The sequence below is a fragment of the Pteropus vampyrus genome, unplaced genomic scaffold (genome assembly GCF_000151845.1).
Source record: "Pteropus vampyrus isolate Shadow unplaced genomic scaffold, Pvam_2.0 Scaffold54, whole genome shotgun sequence".
NCBI lineage: Eukaryota > Metazoa > Chordata > Mammalia > Chiroptera > Pteropodidae > Pteropus > Pteropus vampyrus.
The window spans coordinates 6,585,043-6,607,433 of record NW_011888835.1 but is presented as its reverse complement, the minus strand read 5'-3'; the positions used below and the strand labels follow the sequence as shown (position 1 = coordinate 6,607,433).

The 22,391-nt window shown below is 42.5% G+C and overlaps 1 protein-coding gene across 2 annotated transcripts in view; it reads left to right on the top strand.

The window, feature by feature from the left end:
- EXT1 (exostosin glycosyltransferase 1) overlaps nt 1-22,391 on the top strand; it is a 272,395-nt gene that overhangs the window by 223,893 nt on the left and 26,111 nt on the right. The window contains exons 2-4 of one of the 2 annotated variants that reach the window (XM_011360372.1): nt 12,354-12,447; nt 13,983-14,090; nt 18,656-18,775. In XM_011360372.1, coding sequence (XP_011358674.1) covers nt 12,354-12,447; nt 13,983-14,090; nt 18,656-18,775 — 322 coding nt within the window. The remainder of the gene's footprint in view (nt 1-12,353; nt 12,448-13,982; nt 14,091-18,655; nt 18,776-22,391) is intronic. The other variant, XM_023530785.1, reaches the window with a different exon arrangement.

Here is a 22,391-nt window from a genome sequence, read left to right as displayed (position 1 = left end):
CAGTCAAGCGGTAGAATCATCATTACAGTGGTTATCATTAATGGCTGTCATGGTGTTATCACTTGCTTTTATGTATTAGCCGTGGAGCTGGTTAAGTGCTAAGGGTAGATTGGATTTCATTTCTGTCTTTCTGTAGACCTTCTCGGACATATGGCTGTTTGATATTGGTAGAGAATACTGTGTCTCGACACACACTGATGCCCTTACTCTTGGCATGTTTTAGAAGCCTGCAGGCAGGGTCCTGAGGTTGCCTGAGTCACCGTTAATGAACCAAACTGCCCAAAATGCTCCAATGACTGCCTTTTTGGCACTTGGCAGGAAAACCCTTTTCATGTTAGTTTCAAGGTTGTCAGATATCATTATCCCCAACTATTAAAAATTTCAAAAAAAGGAGGCAGTGTGTTTGATTTATAGAATAATTATCCAGCTTTAGTTCTAACTTGGCTTTGGCAGTGGTTTTGCAGGCACTTGAAAATTAAATCCATTTTTTATGGCACTACAAGGCATTATCTCACAGTAAATGATAATTAAACACCTGTGAAATCAATTAGCCCTTTAAGCAGGAAAAAAAGTTTTCCAATTATGTTTTCGCACCTCCAAAACTTTTATAATTCCAAAACCAACACTTACGGAGAGGGACATGGTCGATCGGCATTGCAGGGTTAACTTTCCATAAAGATCATTCCTAAATTGTGCTAGGACTTAATCCCAAATCAAGGCACTTTGTGGTACCAGCTCCCTTCCAGAGAGGATGTAATCGCCTTTGGAGCTGAATCTTAGCAGCTATCTATCTGATACATAGCTGAGCTGTCAGCTCCTCTACAAAGAAAGTTACTCACTTGTGTTTTGATGCCAAGTTTTACTTGACAATTTATGTAAAAGCCAAGATACCTTAATGGAAACGAAGCAACAAGATATTCTACATGGCAGAATTGCTCTCTCCTTAAGGGCTCTGTAGCCAAGAGTTGTGAGCCATCTTCTTTCCAGATTCAGACTCGGGAGACAGCCTATAATAGCTGAAAATTAATGGTGGAAAACTGGAAATCATGGTTAGCCTTTCAGGCCTACATGACCATGCGTGTTTAATCATTGGCTTCAGTAACAAATTAGCTATTCCAGATGCTTCTTTGGGAAGATGATCTGCACTTCTGAAGCATGGGACAGAATTGGGATATAGGCTTTAACAACTTGGGACTCAAAAAGGAGAAAAAGAAACAAATAACGCCAGGCCTTTGACATTCTGCACATTATGCCTCGTTATGTACGAAGACCATTCCAAGAAAAAGTTTGCCTTGTCCTCCCGATTTTCATACGCACTTTAGTTTGTGTAATGCTCTCAGGTACAGTCTTGTTAGCTCCTCTGCAGACCTAGTTCGATAGGCAAGACTAGTCTGATTGTCCCGTTTTGTAAACAAGCATAGATTTAGAACCGAAGTGCCTTGCTTAAAATCAGTTCGTGACGAAGTTAAGACCAGAAACTATCTTGTCTAGATATTGGTCTGTGCAGGTTTCATCTTATAACATCTTATAACTCTACTGAACATCTCTTGAAGACATTCTTTAAAAAAAATTTTTTTCTAAATACATTTTTAATGGAATCTTCCTTTCGTAGCAGATGGCATTTGGAGAAGTTGACGAATCTTAACATTAACCAAAGAAATAAGGCTGGTATTGCATAAAACAAAGATGGGAGAGGACTTTTCCGTATTCTTTTAGAAACTTGTCATATATGTTTTCCTTGCAAACATGGCCAGCAAATTGGGCATTATGACCTCAGAGGCATTCCCCGCCGAGGAATGAGAAGGAGATCTGGCATTCACTCAACAAACTTTTCTTAAGATTACTGTGGTCCAGGCACAGGTCTAGGAGCCAGAGTCATAGTGGTGAATAAGAACAGGCAAGCTCCTGCTCTCATGGAACATCCATTGTATTCTGAGAGAAAGACAGTGAGCCAGTAAAACAAATACATGTGTGAATTCAGGCAGTGGTAAATCCTAGGACAGAGATGACACAGGGCCACGGGACAGTGAGTTCCAGGAACACAGGCTGGCCTGTAAGGGCCTCTCTGAATGCTGATATATATCTTGAGGTAGATTTTGGAGAAGAATGTTCCAGGCGGAGGGCATAGCAAGTAGCATTCCAGGAGATGCTAATGAATGTGGTGTGTCAAGTATCTTTGGTTGTTCTATGAGAAGTGGATTGAACCTATTCTGGCCTGAAATTAATATGAACCAGAGTCTGCTTCTCGGGGCTCTGCTCACGTGGAGACCCACAAGGGGAAGAGAATTCAGGAGATACAGGAAAGAGGGGCGTGAGGAGACAGGTTCCCACAGAGTTATAGAAAACCATTAGGCTTTTGCATTTTTTTCCCCTAGCATTCAGCAAGCTACCTGGCATCGAGGAACTGCTGTGTTTATCCAGTCAGCAAACATCAGCGCATGAAGGCAGCTTAAAGGCCACCTGATCTACCTCTCCCCTATTAGATGCTCAAGCTTTTTTCTCTGTCCCACCACCTCTTCCCAAAATGAGGCCACCTAGGAGCTGGCCAGTTCCTTAGCTGCTTCTCAGGGGGAACTGTGGTGAGCAGAGCCGGCTGGAGGAGGAAGGGGAGGTGACTCAGCGCTTCACACACTCCCTCCCACCAGGCACTGTAGTGCTTCTGTCAAAGGAAATGTCAGAGTCTAGATTGATGGGCCTTCCCAATCTCCAGTGACCAAACTCTCATGGGAGGGTGATTTGATAAATAAACAAGGTATGACATTAGGTCGTTAACCATGACACACATTTTAATGTCTCACAGACACATATGCACTATACATTTATACATTTGCATAGCCAGATGGGAAAGATTAAACTTTCCATAGACAACTAGCTTCATGCAGCTCTCATGTTATGTTGGTGTCCTATCACAGTTTCTTGAGATTGCACCCCCTCCACCTACACAGACTTCTCAGGTCTCATTTGCTTGTTCAGCACCCAAGATCCAGGAGTGAGCCAGCCCTGACTGTCAAAGTCAGAAGGTGGATCCGAGGAATGGCAAAAATAGAAGAGGAGATGGGAAAGTGAGGTTAACTGAAACAGCCATCATTTCATTAACTGTAATTGGATTCTCAAGGTATTTTATAAATCACTTAAGTGCAAGGGACCAGACGAAAGGCTTAAGCACCGACAAAGAATGCAGGGCATGTCAGATTCGCTGCTGGGCAGCCCCGGCGTAGTGCCTACTCTGATGACGAGAACAGCTCAGCAGGGATTCCAGACGTTCTCCTAATCCCAGGGCTGACCGAGGCTGGCTGCCACTGCGGGCAAGAATGTCTTGGCTCAAAAAGGGAAGTCGTCAAAACATTGGGGTAGGCCCAGTTTTTTTGAGGGGGTTGGGAAGTCGTTGCCTTTGGACCCAGGCAGTTTTTTTGAGGGGGTTGAGAAGTCGTCACCTTTGGACCCAGATGCCAGGAGGAGGTTCTGCTGCTTTTTTCCTCCGTGCTACGTGGAGGAAGGCCAGGAGAGAGTTCGGCGGGAATGGCCCTGTGCACACATTCAGCTCATTGTGCAGTTACAGGCGTAACTCGTTTCATTTCCCTTCGCGTATGTGCTTCACAGACGTTGGCATTTTTTACAAATTGAAGGCAAGGCCCTCCACCAACAAAAAGATTACAATTCTCTTTATTGCTTTACTTGCTTAAGTGCAGTGGTCTGGGACCAAACCGCACTCTCTCTGAGGTATGCCTGTAGTGTTATTTATCAGGGCTGGAGAAATACAAATGTCCCACCTTCATCAGAGAGAAGACGGAATTTTTTAACAAGCTTCCAGGCCTTTGGAAATAAAGACAGAGAAGAAAGGATCACAAATGCACACATAGAAGAAAATAAATAAGTAAAAGAATGAATGGGCGAATGAATGAATGAACGAATGGCGCTGTGATCCGTGCTCTAAGTTGGGCTCAGCCTAAACGCAGGAGTGGAACTCATTCTAGAGCACTTGACGTAATCAAGGGCTGGGCGTGTTGTTATTCGCTAAATATTGTAATGAAAGACGCGCCTCTCTCTCCCTTTTGCCTTCGCCACCCCCACACACCTACATGAAAGCCGGCGGGCACCGAGCGCTCTGCATCCATTGCATAACTGTTTCTGAGCGGCCACTGCAGATAGAGACCCTCGGGTAGGCACTGATCTACAGAAAGGAGGACCATGGTGCTGTGCCCCGATGTTCAGTGGAAGGATAATCAGAAAACGGGCAACTTGACACAGAGTGATCAGTGGGCAGGTGAGCCCAGGTGCTGTGCGGGCAGCAAAAGGCCCCTGGCCAGGGTTTGGGCATCAGAGAAGGCTTCCTGCAGGAGCGGACGTGAACAGAGGAAGGGAAGAGGGCCGGGGGAGAGAAGTGCTTCTGCCGCAGCCTGCTCCCTGGGACGTGGCCCGTCCCCGAGGAAGACTTGCCTCTGAGAACAGAGGCTCCGTGCTACTGGCCCTTGCGCTGGTCATTTCAGCTTCAGTCCACACTTTCTGGCCCTGCTCCCCTTGGCCAGTGTTCATGGCGCAGAGCCTGCTGAAAGGTTGATGGCAGGGTAATCACCTCGGGCTCCGAGTTGCCCCAGGGGCTGTACAGACACTTAGCTCTGCAGTCGGGCCCTTCATGTGCCTTTTCTGGACACATTTATTCCTCAGAGGTCGTTTTATTGCCACTCCTTCCTCTTTCCCCCTGTACCCAGGTAGCCCTCAGTTTAGCGTTTTCAGAAATGCTCTATTTCTGACGGGAGAAGGCAGACCCACGTGCATTCATCTCTGAGCAGTGTGACATTTGGTATTGCTGAGCACAAATGCTGGTGTTCCCAACACTTCGCCTCCTTCCACAGTTAATGTCACGTGGGCGCAGCGTATTCGAAATCTTCCGTTTTCACCTTCGCTGGCACCGTGTCGCTCCGTCTGGCCAGGCAGCTCCGAGAGACAACAGAGCACTTTGTGGATCCTGCGCTCCTCGTACAAGCCGTAAAACACTTGCTACTCTCCGTTGTCATCTATAAAACGGGGCCATTTCATGGGTGGTTAGACAGATGAAGTGCAGTAATGAGCGCAGATTGCGGGGTGCAGTGCCCTGCCCGCAGGAAACATTCAGTCAAGCGGTAGAATCATCATTACAGTGGTTATCATTAATGGCTGTCATGGTGTTATCACTTGCTTTTATGTATTAGCCGTGGAGCTGGTTAATGCGTGGGGAGTGAGATGGTCTGCCACCCATTTTTAAGTATGAAGTACCCCTGGTGCATGTTGTACTTATTAATATATGCAGGTGGCAATTGCCAGCTGGTCCAACTTTAAAGTTCTGAGCTGTCAGCAGATGTTTAGGGTAGACATTGGGCGGGGAAGTTTGGCATGATATAGGGTTATACCCAGTGTGTCCAGATGGGATGTTTGATTCCAAGCATCCTTCCGACTCTCTCTTCTTCCCTGTAAAAAGCAGGAATAATCATATGTGGCACCCAGTGTGGCTGTGAAGCTTAAATGAGATAATGTGTGTGAGTGTCAAGTCCTCCCACTGGGGTCCCCACACCCCAGCCAGAGCCCACAAAATGTTGCCTTCCTCCCTTCGCCATATTGAAATGGATTTTAAATGGACACAGAAAGGTGACGGTCTCGTGTGGAAAGCAAAGTGTGAAAGGGGCTGCGTACTAACACCTGTTCCTGGTTGTCACCGAGCACCGCTCTGTGTGGTGGACGGCCTGGAGTGGACGGCCTGGAGTGGGCGGCTTCATGCCGAGGAGCATCACAAAGAAAGAAATTCCTCATCCGTGACATGACTGGGTGCCCAGAGGTTCCAGCAGCAAGCAGTGCTCAAAGGCAAAAAGCATTGCCTGGGTGAGGAAACACACCACCTCCAAATACTGAGAGCCGCCTCCCACGGGGGCCGTTGAGTGTCCCCGAGGCTGCAGCCGGTCTGCAGCCGGTCGTGAGGCTGCACCACACAGTAGCATGGCTCATCTGCATTCGCCCAACCCCAGAGCATGCCCGAGCTCACTCGGCGTGCAGAAAGACCGTGAGAGTAGATGGCGTGAAGAAACTGAGGCTCAGTGGGTCTGGTGGATTCTCAAAGGCCATAGGGGGCTGTGCTTTTCTGTATGTAGCTTACGAGCCAACAAACAGGGAAAGTGTGGTCAGCTAGATCCGTTTTCCAGCTAAAAGATTTGCTCCCACTCATACGGTTCTCAGTTCAAAGCTGTGCCTTGGACCAAGCTCATATGCTTACATTATGAACTTTTGAGTTTTCTCAACAAGTAATTGAAATGTGAAGTGTTAATTCTGTGAAAGTGAAGAAAGGCTCTAAGGCATTGTGGTTGGTAAATAACAGCACTGTCTTCGGTTGAACTGGTGTGACCTAGGGCAGAGTTTGGAGTGGGAGACAGGGTCGTTTTAAATGGTAGTGGGTTGTCGCTAATGCTCAGAACTTGGTGAGCCACTTCGGACGTCACTCCATAAGCAGCGTTATTGGGGGTTTGCGGGGGGCTGGCTGAGCGGGCAGCATGATGTAGTCGAAAGCAAAGGCCCTTTAGAATCAGAAAGCCTGGTGTGGGAACCCTCGCGGCCCCGTGGCTGTGACCTGCCTCGGCAGCTTGTGAACTCTGAACCGAGTGCTCACCTCGCCTGCGTAGCTGGCTTTTATCGAGTCCTAGGAAACCAGTGGTGACAGGCCACTGTCCCGCCAGCCCCTCAGAGACTCAGGACCGTGTCTGAGCGCCAGCAGATAGCACAGAAAGCCCCCCGGGGCACCGCCGTGTCCGCAGCCTCGCTCCCCGCTCCTCCCAGCCTCTTCTGCCCCGACGTGGTTTCTCTCTCTCCCTTGGGTGCCTTCGTTCCCGCCATGCCGTCCTCACCCTCGGAAATGCCCATCGGCTCCTCTTAGCCCTTTGCCAGGCTGATTCTGGCTCCTCTCTGAATACTTAGTTCAGAGTCTCTCTTCCTCCAGAGGAAGTCCCCACCTCTCACGCTCCCCACCAAAAGCTGGTGGCGGCCATTGTTTCTCTCTGCGTTTTCTCCATCTCATGCCTCCATCCCACCCTTTTCCCCACTTAATAATTACGTCCGAGACCACATTCGCCTTTTCACTGGACCTTCCTCTCCTTGAATAGGACCTGGCGCGGGGTCGGCGTGCAAGTCATGTTTGTTGAATGAATTTTAAAAAGCACAAAGGAAGTGCTCGAGGATCTAATTTTATTTCCTTTATCCCAATGCGCTTTATAGAACTACAACAGTCATACATCGTTTTTGTTTCTTTTTTCTTAGGGATTGTGATTCAAACCTGAATGTAAACAAAGAAGATTATGTATTTATGAGATTGGAAGCTGGAGGGAACAGATCTGTAGATATAAAGTTGCTTTATAAATAAATACTTGAGACAAACTGTAACAACATCATGGGGAGATTAGAATGGTGTGACTGTGGTAGATGAGAGGCTGGATCACTTGTTTCTCTCCTCTCCTCTTTGATTACCAAACAGCAGCGCACATGGCAGATGTGCAGCTAGCTACAGACGGGTTGTGGGAACCAGCGAGGACCTGTGGGCAGGCTGCACCAGCAACATCCTTGTCAATGTAGCTTTTGATAATAAAGCAAAATCCTTTCAATTAGAACCTGCTGTTCCACTGTGAGTCACAGCTTCTGTTTTTATTTTATTTTAAAGGGTCTGCTCCACATTTCTCCCTGGTTCTGTCTTTGGGAATCTGTTGTTATTAGTTTTGTTTTGTTTTGTTTTTTAAATATATTTATTCCTCTCATCTTGATATAATTTACCACAATAAACTTGCATTTTCCTAGTACATTGTTGTTTATACTGCATGGACACGATCTTATCTGATCCCACAACCTTGAGGCTCAGAGAAGTTAGACAGTTTACACAGGGTCACGTAGAAAGCAGTCGATCCAGAACCCAGTTCCTTGCCAGGTTTTCGAACTTGACGTTATATTTTCCATTATATTCTATTGCTTTCCTTCAGCCAAAATGATAATGTCATATAGGGATTGTTTATAATGTGCCCATGCTTTACTTAAAATGTATCAATCAATCCTCACAATATAAGTATCATCCACATTTTGCCAACTGGGAAACTAAGATTTAGACAAATTTTCCAAGATCACACAGCTTCAAAATAGAAAAGCCGAAATTTGAACCCAGGTTTGGCTGTCTCTGAAGCTGTTTAACCACTAAGATTTTAATTACTGAGCTCTTAACTATCATGTCAGTGGTTCTCAAAATGTAGGATGCATCGTAATTACCTGGAGGGCTTGTTAACACACAGAATTTGGGGCCCTTCCCCCAGAGTTTCTGATTGAGCAGACCTGAGTGAGGCTGAGAAATTGTATGTCTACCAAGTTCACTGAGGAAGCTCCTGGTTGGGAGAATGGACTCTGAGGACCCCTGCACTGTGCCGCACCGCCCCCCTTCCCCGGGTGCACTGAACTGCTGCCAGCAAAAACGTGTTTCATATTGAGAGGAAGGACTTTAATTATGCTTTATTACACGGTCCATTTTAAATGAGGTGTATCCCATTCATTATCCAACACAACTTTTAAGGAGAAAATTATTATGGCCGTAGAGTGGTACTGGTTTCTAGGTTAAATTCAGGGTCGTGTCATTTTTACTGCATTTTTCTTTGCAGTCATTTATGAAAACTGTTCTCTGTGTGTCTTCACCTATACAATGGGGAACTTAATGCTCGTCTGAAAAGGGTAGCAAAACCGTTTGTTAATTAAAGCTGAAAGTTCTCTGAGATTAGATGCCTCCCTCATCTGTTCACCTTCGTGCTTAGGATATCATGTGTTAATTACTTCCTTTTTAAAAGAAGTTTATGATTTCTTTGTGATTTACATTTCTAAACTTAAGGAATATCAGGGAGAATTAGTCTTTTCAAAAGGATCGCCCCCCTCACTTGATCTGTTGTCTCCCATCTTTCTCCCCAGTCCCTACTCACTGGTAACCGCTAATCTGTTCTCCATCCCGATGACTGTTATTTCATGAATGCTATTTAAAGGGAATAATACAGTATATATTCTTTTGAGATTGTTTTTTTTTTTACTTAGCACAATTTCCTTGAGCTGGTTGTATGTATCATTTCGTTTTATTGCTGAGAAGTATTGTGGGCTATAGGTGTACCACAGTTTGTTGAATCATTTACCCATTGAAGGACATTTGGATGGTGTCCAGTTTGGGGCTATTAAGAATAACACTGCTGTGAACATTCGTGGATAAGTGTCTGTGTGAAGATAAGTTTGCATTTGTCTGGGATAAATGCCCAACTATGCAATTCCTGGGTCATATGCTAAGCCCGTTGTTAATTTTCAGAGAAACTGCCAGACTATTTTGCGGAGCGCCCGCACCAGCAGCGGTCTGTCAGGGTTCCAGTTCCTCTGCGGCCTCATCAGTACCTGTTTTCATCTGTCTTTTTGATTAGAGCCATCCTAGTGGATGTGAAGTGATATCTCACTGTAGTTTGTTTGTTTTTCGTGAAATTTTTATTTTTATTTAATTTTATTTATTTATTTATTTTAATTAATTTATTTTTTATGGTGACATTGGTTAAAGAAATCCGATAAGTTACAGCTGTACAGAGTTCCTTATTGTGTCCATCTGGAAGGCCAGCCTTCCATAGCATAATTCGTAATGCAGATGCCCCCAGAAGATTTTACGCCTTAATTTCTCATCAGCCTTTTCTGGTTATTGGGTGATCCTTTGGTAGGTGTAGAGGCTAGAGAAGGATCTTCTCTGTATAACACCTGCAGGACGGGAGCAGTGCCTGGAACATCGTAGTTCTTGAAGAATAACTGAATAAGTGAGTGAGTTTCAGCATCTAGAAGGAGGTAGATGCGGATACGTAAGATCATGAAAATGGAGAGAGGGTGGCCCACAGAGCGTTTGTGGGGGAGAGCGCCAAACACACACGTGGCCCAATGAGAATCACTGTCTGCCTCCTTCGAGGGGCATCATTACTCCTTCAGTGATAACACAGTAGTAACTTATAGGCTCATTGTCACTGGAGCCCCAGAGAAAGACTGGTTCATGGGCTGAGCATAGTTAGCAATTTGAAAACCACTGTGGTAAGTTATGCATGTATGTGTCCACGTGTCATTATGAATATACATGTTAAACATATGTTTTGTACACATGAGCAGATATCTATCTATACATTTATACACAAATATGTACAATAGTTATGGAACCCTTTGGAACAGTGGAATGTCCAAAGGACATTCTTCTTTATTTAAAAATGATACCATAAAGAATAATGGAATGTTTAAACAATCTTTAGTCATCTAGCCCAGCTGACTCATTTTTCAGATGAGAAAACTGAGGCCCAGAAAGCTCATGTGTTGCATTCATAATCTCACATCTACCTAGTGGGCTCCTGATTCCTGCAGGAATACTCATCCCTCGTCTCCTGCTACCTCTTATGTGAATGGGCGCGAGCTTCAATCACATAAGCTTTATTTGTTGCATCAGCAAATTCTCGTTATGGACAACCACTTAAACATCAAGACCCAGGTATAACTGTCATTTGAGTTTCTCCTCTAACTTTTCTGCTTTTCCTCTCCCTCTACTCCTTCCCTAATGTAAATTCTGCAACTGGCAGCTTTGAAAAGTCTTACAATCCAGAACATTAATAGGGTTTTACATTTTTAGCAGCCTAATGATGAGGATGTAGGACCTTCACTGCTAGTCCCTCAGGGGTTTCTATTCTTAGCATTTATTAAGGCATTTCCTGAAGTATATTTGACCTTTTTATATTTAAAAATTTTAGTTTAAACTTTATACATATATTTGTGTGTGAGTGCGAGTGTGCATATTTCTCTCTTCTTCGTCGATTAGGTAGAGATTCAGACATTATCAACAGTTGAACTCGAACATACATGTCAATATTTTCCCTGTGTTTGGTGAGGAAAAAAGAAGCCATTACCATCATAATTTAATATTTTTAATTTAGCTAAATTTGAGCCCTCTAAAAAATCTTTTCTACTTTGAAGTCTATTTTGCAATTTAATTAATGCAGCAAGGGTTTTTATTTTACTCTCAATGGAGATAATCTTAATCCATTCATGGTGACCTTTTCTTGTGCAAATTAGTTGTACACGCTTGTTTAAGCAAATGGTCCTTTGCATGATGTCTCTTCTTAATGACAGGTTTATAATTGAAAATTGGCTTGCTCTCATATGCCTAGTTTGTGTGAGAATATAAAAATAGATGTGGACTTTAAAAATATATATGTATATATCGGTATCCCAAGAAGAGGAGGAAAGAATCCAGTGCCTTCGGGCTATGATTAAATTAGACTATTAGAGTCAGAAAATGCTGGTGACATATGCTGCTGTCAAAGTCACACCTGGCTGATGAGCACTGGAAGCTCTTGAAAAATGAGAGTGATTTCATCTTAGCTCTTAGAATCTGGGCCTTCACAGGACACAAGCCATCTCTAGTTTACCAAATATTCCTGAATTCATAACGAATTTTAAACCGCGTGTTTAGGAATACAGAGAAATCACTTTTCAACTGGTAACTCTAAACAAAATGAAATGCTCCTTATCTTTCCTACATTTCACCAGCATAAGGAGACAGGTGACATGTTGTATTTTGCATTTTTTTCAAGTGCAATACCATTAAAGTGCAATACCAGTATAATACCATTAAATGATATTTGTGAAAGAAATAATCATCTCTTCTGTGGCCCAGTTTCTTGCACCCCCTATTTTTTTTATCTTGATGTTCCTCTTTTTCTCCACTCCTTAGCCTGGTCCTTTCCCCTATCAGTTATGTCATCCATTCTTATATGGAAGTATTTGTCTAGGGTAACTGAATGTTCTTGGTTAAATGTAGAAATGCCAGGTTAAGGATAATATAAATGTCGTTTTGTGCTTGTAATGGAGTTTTCCCGAGTTGCTTTAATCGCATGGTTTGAAGGGGTAGGGGACAAGAACAGTCTTAGTTTGGTGAATGACATGGCATTAAAAAACTTGCAGGGTTTTCTGTGTGTGTGTTTATTTTGTTTTTAAGCTTACGGGGATAACCCATTTTATCAAGACACAAAGATCTGATTTTATAAGCAAAGGTGGAGCAAGCTACATTGTTACTGGGACCATCAGACTTGTCTTTTATGGACTATTTGCAAATGACTCTAATTACTTTGTCTAACATGAAGGTTCACATTTGTTGTCCACGCAACAGCCCCACCCACCCATGGAAAAGTGAGAACTGCCCATCCGGTGTATTTCCCGAGTTGCTCTGGGAACTGCACGCAGGTGTGCACCCACAGGTGTTCATTCATTCACCCCCCTGTCGCGTCTTTGTTCACTGATTGCGCCTCCTCTCCTTTTAGGTATGATTATCGGGAAATGCTGCACAATGCCACTTTCTGTCTGGTTCCTCGTGGTCGCAGGCTTGGGTCCTTCAGGTTCCTGGAGGCTCTGCAGGTAAGAGACCCCGAAACCCAGGATAGTCCTGAGGACTGAAGGCAGACTGGGTGTGTTGAATCTTAGCGCCTCTCCTGGGATCTAAATAGAAGATGTGGTTTGCCTTGAACACCTAAAATCTGTTTTCCCAGGAAAACCTGCCACAGTTTTCATAAGTGGACAGTGGGAGGAGGATTTACTCTCTGCCATTGGACCTGAGAAGATTAAATGCTTTCACCACCAAAGAGGATGGGTTCCTCAGGGACACGTTTGCAAACAGAGGGCAGGTCTGATGCCACCAGGCAGCCCAGCCGGCTCCTCACACAGAGACCCTGCTCTTTTCCTGGAAGCCAGTCTCAAGAGCAGTGAAAATGGCACATGGACAGTGCTCCCCAAAAGCAAATTGTCCTGTCCCCTCTCAGTCACTGCTCAGTTCCTCTAAGCTGTGGGAGCGATGCACAGCAGGCTGGCGCTGCTCTCTTGGCCCAGCTATTCTGAGGCTCTGCGGGTCAGAGGTCTCCGGCCGTGGCTCCAAGACTTGTGTGGAGTCTCCCTGCTCATTAACTCACTCTGCAGAAATACCTTCTCCTGTTCAGACGTTTGTCCAGCTTCCCCAGCTAGAAGCTGCAGCCAGCCTTCCTCGACTGCGAGAAGGCGTGCTCTCAGCCTCTCTCTCCCTCCACTCCTGGACCCCTTGCTGCTATGTTCTTTGCTCTTCTGTGCTCTGCACCCTGCCTGAATCTGTGCTTTTGCCACAGTGCTTCCTAACTTCCATCATTCTGTCCTGTTCTCCGTCAGAAGAGGTTCCTTCTCCTGAAAGTCTTTCTCCAGCGCACCCTGAGCGTTCTGCGAAGCGCACCGTCACACAGCCTATTGGGATGTTGTGTGGAGCACACCGCCCTCTGGTTTGCATTACGGAGTTATTTGGGGCCAGAATTTTGTCATTAGCCTGGTGTTTCTGGGCTGTTAGGTCGCTGTGCAGGTAGTAAATCAATGCGACTGTCTTGGACCCCTCCACAGTGAAGTCTGGTTCAGATGTTTGCAGAGCAAGGGGAAGGCGAATACACTGTAATGTTTAAGTCCACAGAATGCTTCGTCATGAATGCAGAGCCCTGTTCCACTCCCTGTGACTCATGACAGTGAGGTATGCCACTTGCAAGCAGACTTGTGGCCGTTAGGGTGTCAGAACCATTTATATTCAAGGTTGGTTTTATGCTAAGATTTTGTCGGTGAAAGATTTCGTTACATCCGTAAAACCTCTCCATCGAGGCCAGTCATCTCCTTGGGAGTAAGGTCAGCCAAACCATGTGCTAGAATAGAAACAGGATTTTAGCATTCTAGGGCAAGATTTGTAAATATTAACATCTCAGCTGGATACATACAACCTTCATGTGACTTGATAACTCATCAAAGCTCACTTTCCTTCTGGCCTAAGCAGTCCAGGATCCATGCAGTGTAAGAAATGCCAGTAATTGAATTTGTACTGATTTCAGCCCTGATTGGAATGGTCCCTGCTATCACTCCTCACATACTCATGAAGTCCCTTCTTTGCACAGGCTGCCTGTGTCCCTGTGATGCTCAGCAACGGATGGGAGTTGCCATTCTCTGAAGTGATTAATTGGAACCGAGCTGCCGTCATAGGCGATGAAAGATTGTTATTACAGGTAAGGAGGGGGTTGCGGTCTTCAGCAGATCGGTGGATTATTGCTACCCCCATCCAAACTTTCAAAGACAATGAATCCAAAAGGTCAGCTCTATAAAAGAAATTTTATCAGGAGAAAATTGCCTGTGTCATGGTGAATATGAAGTCATTTAATATGACATTGTGCACTTTCCAACACAAAACCTGCTCAGGTCCAAGGAATATTTTAGGAAAAGGGGAAGTTGCAGGTAATGCATATGAACTGTGATGGTGAGTAGAGGTGTATAGCTACACCCTGAAATATCCAGAATTTTTAAAAATGATATGACAGGTTTTTTTTTTTTTACTATCCTACCACTTTATAATCTTTTCCCCTCTTTCTCTATTTGCCTTTAGATTAATTTTCAGAAAGAGAGAGCTCTCTAGGGTTGATTCATATAATTAGTCTTATCATTGTCTAAATGATCCACTCTGGGTTTCTGACTGAGTGTTATCTCTAAGTTATATATTTTAAAGAAGAGCCTCTAATAAAAAGAGGGGTTTTTTTAAATGTATTTTTTGGCCATTTAGATTTTTCTAAATTTAATTTTATTGTGGTAAGAACATGTAATATGAAACCTATTCTCCTAACACATTTTCAGTGACAAACATTGTTGACTGCAGGATGATGTCGTGCAGCTGGTCTCTGAAGCCCGTTCATCTTTCTTAACTGAAACCTTACACCCACTGATCAGTAACTGCCCGTTTCCCTCCCACCCGTCCCTGGCAGCCATCGTTATACACTTTAATTCTATGAATTTGACTATTTTAGATACCTCATATAAGTGGAATTATGCAGTATCTGTCTTTCTGTGACTGGTTTATTTTACTTAGCATAACATCCTCGAGGCTCATCCATGTTGTCTTATATTGCAAAATTAAGACAATATGGTTAAAACATCCATATTACCCAAAGCAATCTATAGATTCAATGCAGTCCCTATCAAAATCCCACTGGCATTTTTTACAGATATAGAAAAACAATCCTGAAATTCATATGGAACCACGGAACACCCCAAATAGCCTAATCAGTCTCGAGAAAGAAGAACAAAGCTAGAAGCATCATACTTCCTGATTTCAAAATATAATATAAAACTGCGGTCATCAAAACACTATGGTCCTGGCATAAAGACAGACATGCAAAGCAAGAGAATAGAACACAGAGCCCAGAAATAAATCCACATAATTATGGTGAACTAATCATTGACAGGATTGTCTAATAAAAGTTTGAACTTTTCAAGAGCTGTCTGGGAGGGAGATACAGTACCCACAGAGAAATCTGAGGGCAGCAATAGTTGGTCACTTGGGATTTCAAAGGTCCCTTGGGGCAATATTTAGGTTCTACACAAATTACTTCTTTCTCTAAAATTATAGACTATTTTAATGCTTCTCTTTCATGGCATTGTGTCCTTTTCTTGAACTACCAAAATATTTGCAGAATTATTTTTTTAACGTCCTCGCTTTGATATGCAGAAAATTAAGTTTCTAACTCTGTTGATTCTACTTCTGTGCTGCCGCCCAGTCTGCTAGCTCGCTGGTACAGTGAAGCAGTACTGTCTGTCCCTAAGGTAACAGGTGGAAGATCTGTAACTGAGAGGGCTCTGGATTAGGCAAGCCACGCTCAACACAGCTCCCAAAGCATTCCTTCTGCTTGGTACTCTGATCTGTGGTCTTAGGCCCAAAACAAAGGAGTACATGGTCCAGCAGTGTCCCTCCCCCAAAACAGAGACAGTATGTGCATAATAAGCATTTCCTTACAAGAGGCCAAACAAAGGTGATAAATATGGTTCTGTTCAATGTGGCCTTTGTCCTTTTATGATTTTGATAAATAATGCATGTTCATTAAAGGAAATGAGGGGAATAAAAAACAGCCATGAATTTTTCATTGGCACACCAACGTTCCTGTGAATTCAGTGTGAAAAGTTGGGAGTTTGTCTTTGAGGTGGAGAGCATTCCGGGTGCCTAATTTCACCAGTCGATGTGGATTTCACCTTCTGAGGCAACTTTCGGAAGATTTGGTTTTTCATTCTGCGCCCACCCAAACGTGTTCTCCCCTCTCGTACGCAGTCTGTCTCTGCACAGCTGCCTCGGTGCTGAGCAGCGACTGCACTGTCGGTGACAGTGGTTTTAAGGAGCTGGCAACGGGCCCGAATGTCTGCTCTGGGAAATGTTTTTGTTATGTTACAAGTTTTCATTTCCTGTTTTAGAACAGCTCGGTTGTTTTTATTTGCATATGTTCTCGTCATCATGTCACCAAGAGAGCTCAATGTGGCTTTTCTATATCTATTTTGGTAGATCCCATGAGTTTTGTTGCCACACATGACCTTTTATTAAGACTTCATTGAGTCCGCAACTTCCAAAACAATCTGGCCAAATTGGAATTAATTTATCACTTTCCCATACCCGTCTCTCAGGACAAGCAGATTTATAACCAATAGCCAAATGCCATTAAAACTTGGAACTCTGTCTTTTCAATCAATTGGAATTATCTTCCAGAACAGTTTGCAGAGCGCTGCCAGACTCTTGCATTGTGCACACAAACAGCTAAAAATATATTTCATTTGACGTAGCAACATCAAGATGTATCTTTTATAAGAGAAGGGAGGTTGATCTCTGATATTCCCTTTTTCCTTTCGTATCCACGGCCTACTCAGTTTTCTGGAGACCACATAGTGATGACAGCTTTCAGCATTTTCCTAATGGACTGGTTCCTCATGACCATGATAAAACAGTGAAGCCAACCTCTATGACTCTTACAAAATACCACTGACATTTAGAAAAGGGCATGATTATGAAAATTGAGCAGGATAATTTTTTTCTGGTCTTCCGTGGCAAGATAGGCAATTTTCTCAGTGAGTAAATAAAAATAAATTTGCTTTGACTCATCAAGGATTCATGATATAAATAAATGGTTTCTCTACCTTCTCCAAGGGTATTTTACTTCCATTTGACCTGAGCTCTGATTTCAGGCTAAAGTCTGCCTGCCAATGTTTCTCCTTTACCTGTTGTCTCCATGCTTCTTCAGTATTGGGAATCCAGGTACACACTTTGGGGCACAGATTTATTCCCCGCTTTTTGGACATGGCCAAAGCAAGTGAGCTTGTCCTTCTGTTCTTATTGTGAAGCAGTTTTACGGCTCCCCTTAAGAGTAATGCTGTTATCTTGTTCTCGTCCAGTGGAAATTCACATGGAATCTTAGTCACAACACCATGGGTAACTTTCTTATTAAAGCAGCAAACAGAACATTCCCTCTTTAACCCCGGCCCTATTTCTGTCTGATTGGTTACGCATCAGGGAAGCAAGCATGCAGAAAGAGATGAGCGCAGAGGGCAGCTGCTAATCACTAGGACTCTCCCCTAAGAGTATAGACTCCATACATGAAAGAGACCTTAAACTATACGTGAAGATAGGAAGCAAGCCCAGGAAACTCACCAGAAACCCGTGAAGTACACTTCAAAGCAAGTTCACACGCAGACATTAAGCTATTGGTCTAACTTTGAGTATCATCACCCTTATGTCAATAATTATAATAGCAGTAGTAATAATTGCTGTATTAATTAATCTCCCCCTGTTCTAAAAATACGCTAAGCACTTACGTGATCTTTCTTACAACCTTATGATATTAGTACTGTATCCCCAGATCAAATAACTTGTCCGAGGAAGCACAGCTAGTAAATGCTGGAGTCAAGATTCCCAGTTTGGTCTGTCTAACTCTGTATCCCTATGTTTAACCATTAAGCTACATTGCTACTCAAAATAATGATATCCCTATAATGGCTTCAGACGGCCATGTTCAATTCAGCTCTTAATTTCTTAAATAGCTACTACATAAAAGCCACTCTCTTAGCCTTAAAATGTGTAGCAGTATGAACAGGACATAGATCCTGCCTGCAAAATTGCGTAGCATGGTAGACAGCAGTGATGACTAAACATATACAAGGTTGGAAAGATTGCGTTAGATTGTGATAAGTGCTGGAGCCTGAAAGAGAGATCTGGGGGGCAGAACGGCTCTCAGAGTGAGGTCAGAGATAGGAGCACAAAATTTGACTACCCCCAGCTTTACATTCATTGGAGAGGCTCAGAGACGTTCCCTAAAAAGTCCCTGAGTAGGTAATTTGTAGTCCCTGGCATGGCATGTCTTAAAAGTGCTCGCGGGGGATGTCTTTCAGCCTTTCCCCAAGTCTTGTAGCTCCTTCCTTCTAAAAATTGGCTGTCCGTGTGGAAGATCAAGGATGTGTGTGGCTCAGAGGAGAAAACGGCAGTTGCTACTATTGGAACAACCTAAGCAACCGATAAGCCGCCTCTGACTCGTAGAGGTGAACTATACCTTTAATGCATTAAAGGTCATTAAAGCTGATTCCCAATAAGTGCTCTTTTGTACTTGACACCTCTCAAGGGCATTTCATCCTAGAGGTTGGTGATTTTTAGTAGCTCTGTATGGTAGAAGCTAAATGTTACGAAGAATAAGAGCCCGAGCAGCTTATTTCGATCCAATGGCATCTCATCGTTTTCCAGTTATAGTTATTGTGTGTTCACCTTGTGTTACAGATTCCTTCTACAATCAGGTCTATTCATCAGGATAAAATCCTAGCACTTAGACAGCAGACACAATTCTTGTGGGAGGCTTATTTTTCTTCAGTTGAGAAGATTGTATTAACTACACTAGAGGTAAGTGGGACCACTTGGCTCTCTGTTTAGAATAATGGTCCTTAATATACTACTCTCAGCCTTCTGTTTGCTATTGTTGATTTGTAATTGGTCAAATGGGGCAAAACCAAATTATCTGTGCTTGGCTATGACAGCTAAAACCCCTTTTACCCGCTCTGCCATGCCCAAGCAAATACCTCCATTCCTGACAGCCTCCATGGAGGAAAAGTGACATGAGGAGAAATTATACTCCCGACACAGAGATCAGCTCTGACTTACATGACTTCAGGGATATGTGGCTGACTGTCCTCCTGTCATTCATACTTAATGGCATTCTTTGAAGATGTATTTCTGGAGCCCATTTAGAAAACATATAGTGACGAATTAGGGGAAAATATTACCATTCTAAGTATATGAATCATTTGCTGGCACCATAGTCTATTGGCATTGGGGAACGGCAGAATTAATTCTCAAGACATATACAACCCAACCATCATCGATGTTGCAAGAATATGTTAACAGGGAAATCAAGATTATACTTGTCTGGTGCAGAAAGTGTTAAATTTTACAAAATCAGAAAATCTAGGCAAATGGGTACCCATCTTCAAGTTGCTCTTTTTTCTCAAGGCAGGAGAAAAAAAAGAAAGGGAAGCATAGAGATGATTAAAACCTTTGGTAGTAGAGCAGATAGCGATAGCCTGAGGCTACACCAGAGTAGCACAAAGAGCTAAGAAAAGATTTAGGAAACTGCACACTCATGACTTACAGGCTTGTAATAAGGAGAGCAGAGGTCCTCTGGTGAGGCACAGCATTGGGGTGGTTCTGAAGCGTGTGCATAATGAGATAGGGGCATTTGTGGCCTCTCTTTTGGAGTATTTACTTTGGAAAAGTGATTACTGCTCCAAAAGCTCACGTAACTTGGAGCACACACTGAGAAGTCTGAGTGATACCAAAAAAAACTGAAATTTCCCTGTTTCGTCGACATCACTGTTTGCTCACCATCCTGGGTACCAGAGCCAGTGCCGGTCATGCCCCAGGCACAATGGAGCATTTACTTACCTACCTTGAGCCTAGGTTGGTCTCCTCCTCTCACCTAGGGTCTCCTCCTCTCACCATGCTGTTGTCAGAGTGTCCTCTCATGAATGGTATACCTTTTTTTTTTCTTTCTTTCTATCTTGGAACCAGGTGTAAAGGGCTATGTAGGACACAGGTCCCATCGTGAAGGGGAAAGGGTCAGAATGGCTTCAAAAGGCAAACAAACTTCTCTTATCCTCCAAAAGCATTCCCTTCAATTAAAATTGATTGAGTCTTCTCTTTTGTTCATAGCAGCAGATTTGAATATGGAATAGATGCTCCCCTTTTCTTTGATCTCTCTTCTCCATCCAAGGCCCTTTCTAGGTCCTTCTTAAGGAAAGTTGAATGTCAACTTTTTCTTTTTTCTTTTGGAATAAGAGTGCTTTTTATCAAAGAAGTACATGTTCTTTTAGAAAATAATGAAAAATACTTAAAGGATAAAAATAAAATATTCTACCCATACAAAATGACTATTGACATATATACACACAACAAACACATATTAGTTCTTTTCTATGCTAATTTTAAAATATTTGTTATTTTCAATTTAAAAAGGAGTCTTTCTATACTTAGTTTATAACCTGTTTTTTCAGCTTGATAATGTATTAATGAACCCCCAATTTGAGGACATTATCGTTATTTCTGGTTTTTATTATTCCACACATCATTAAAGCAAATAGCCTCAGCACAAAATTGTTGGGCAGGTTCAAGATGACCTCCTTAAGGTAATTCCTTGAATTCGAAGTCCTGGTTCAAAGAATACTAAGATTTCTAATATTAATTATCAATTTTCCTGCAATAGAATTGGACTAATTTATACTCCTTCTGGCTTATATGAGAGGACCTGCCTGTTTTGATTTTTCGTTTTTTTCACTTTCATCAATATTGGATATTATATCTTTAAAAATAATAAATTACTATTCTTAACTTATATTTCTTAGGATATTAGTAAAAATGAATATTTTTCATATATTTCTTACTCAGGCAACTCACAAAGAGAGATATAGAAATGGTCACAATGTTGTCCCACTTTTTCTCATTAACTTTTAATAGCTTATTATGTTAAAAACATTAACCCTTTGGCTCGTGTTACAGATATCTTCCCCCAATTTGTGACATGCTTTTCTATTTTATTAATGATTGGGCAATCTTTTCATTTGTGGCTTTTCCATTTACTACTGTTTCATTTCTATACATACACACACACACACACACACACACACACGAATTTTTCTAGTACTTTCATGGTTAATTTTTTACATTTACCTATTTAATCCAGTTTACTTTTACGTTTGATCTGTATTGAAAATACAACCTTTTTTTTGGACAAATTGTTGTGAAGTTGTCTCAATAGTTTTCTTAAGTTATTCTTTCCTCAGTGTTTTCATATGCCACTTTTAAGCATCTTTGGGTCTGTTTCAGGCCTTTTAATTTTGTCCTATTAGTCATCTACTCTCATACACCCAACTACATGTTTTTATTTTTTTCACTCTGAATGCCATCCTGTGATGAACCTCTATTTATTTGACCAGTCTGCAATTGTTGACTATTAATGCTGTTTCTAACTATTTTTTTTGTAGATACAGATTCTTTATTCGAGCAATGAGTTTCTACATGTATCTTACCCTAAGCCTCTATTTTTTTAAGATAGAGTCCTTGAAGTGGGAATAGTCAGCCAAAGAGTTTAGTAATTTCTAAGGCTTATGATATGTATTGTCAAGTTACTCTTCAAAAAGGTTGTATCAATCTAGAATCTCACAGACTGTCTGAGAGGGACCCTCTCTTGCACACTTGTCAGTCATAAGGATCATAATTAAAACATACACATACACAACTTTGCTAATTTGCCAGATGAAAATGGTATCTCATTAATTACATTTCTTTTGAGTTTGGTTTATTGCATAGATCTGGTCTCTTGCCTGTTAAGTTACCAGTGCTCAATTATCCTGTAGTAACAGTTGGTTGTGTTTATTCATCAGAGTAGGAATTTAAGTCAAGCTCTTTTCATCTCTGTGCCTGGAAAGGCTGTTTTCCTCTTGGATTTAAGCCATGGCGTTCTTCAGCGATAGTTGTTTTGAAAACACTGCAAACTATATACTTAATTCAAATGTATGACAACTATCAAATCTCCTTATATAAGGTTTCAAGATTAGATTGTAACAGTTTGACCTCTCAAGTGAATAGCATGAGAGATATTATCCAGTTTCCCTTTTTAATTCAGGACTCAGAGTAGCCCAGAATCCAATGTAAACAGAAAAGCAGAGAAAATAGCAGAAAATGACATCCACATACACAAGTGAGCAAGCCAATTTGCTTATAAGAATGATTTAACTAATGCATATCATAAATGACCACTTGGCTTAGAACTTAGATAACGTAAATCATTTGATCCCTGCTGGAGGTCCTAAGGTATGAGGATAATTCAGAGTTATCCTCAGACACCATAGATTTGAGGATCCCTTGCTTTCGGGATGTTCTGCACTCAAACACTTTCTTCTTTGCTTGCTGTATACTAGGGCATGAGAAAGGGATTACTTAGGTTTGGAGATTATGAGCTGTAGAG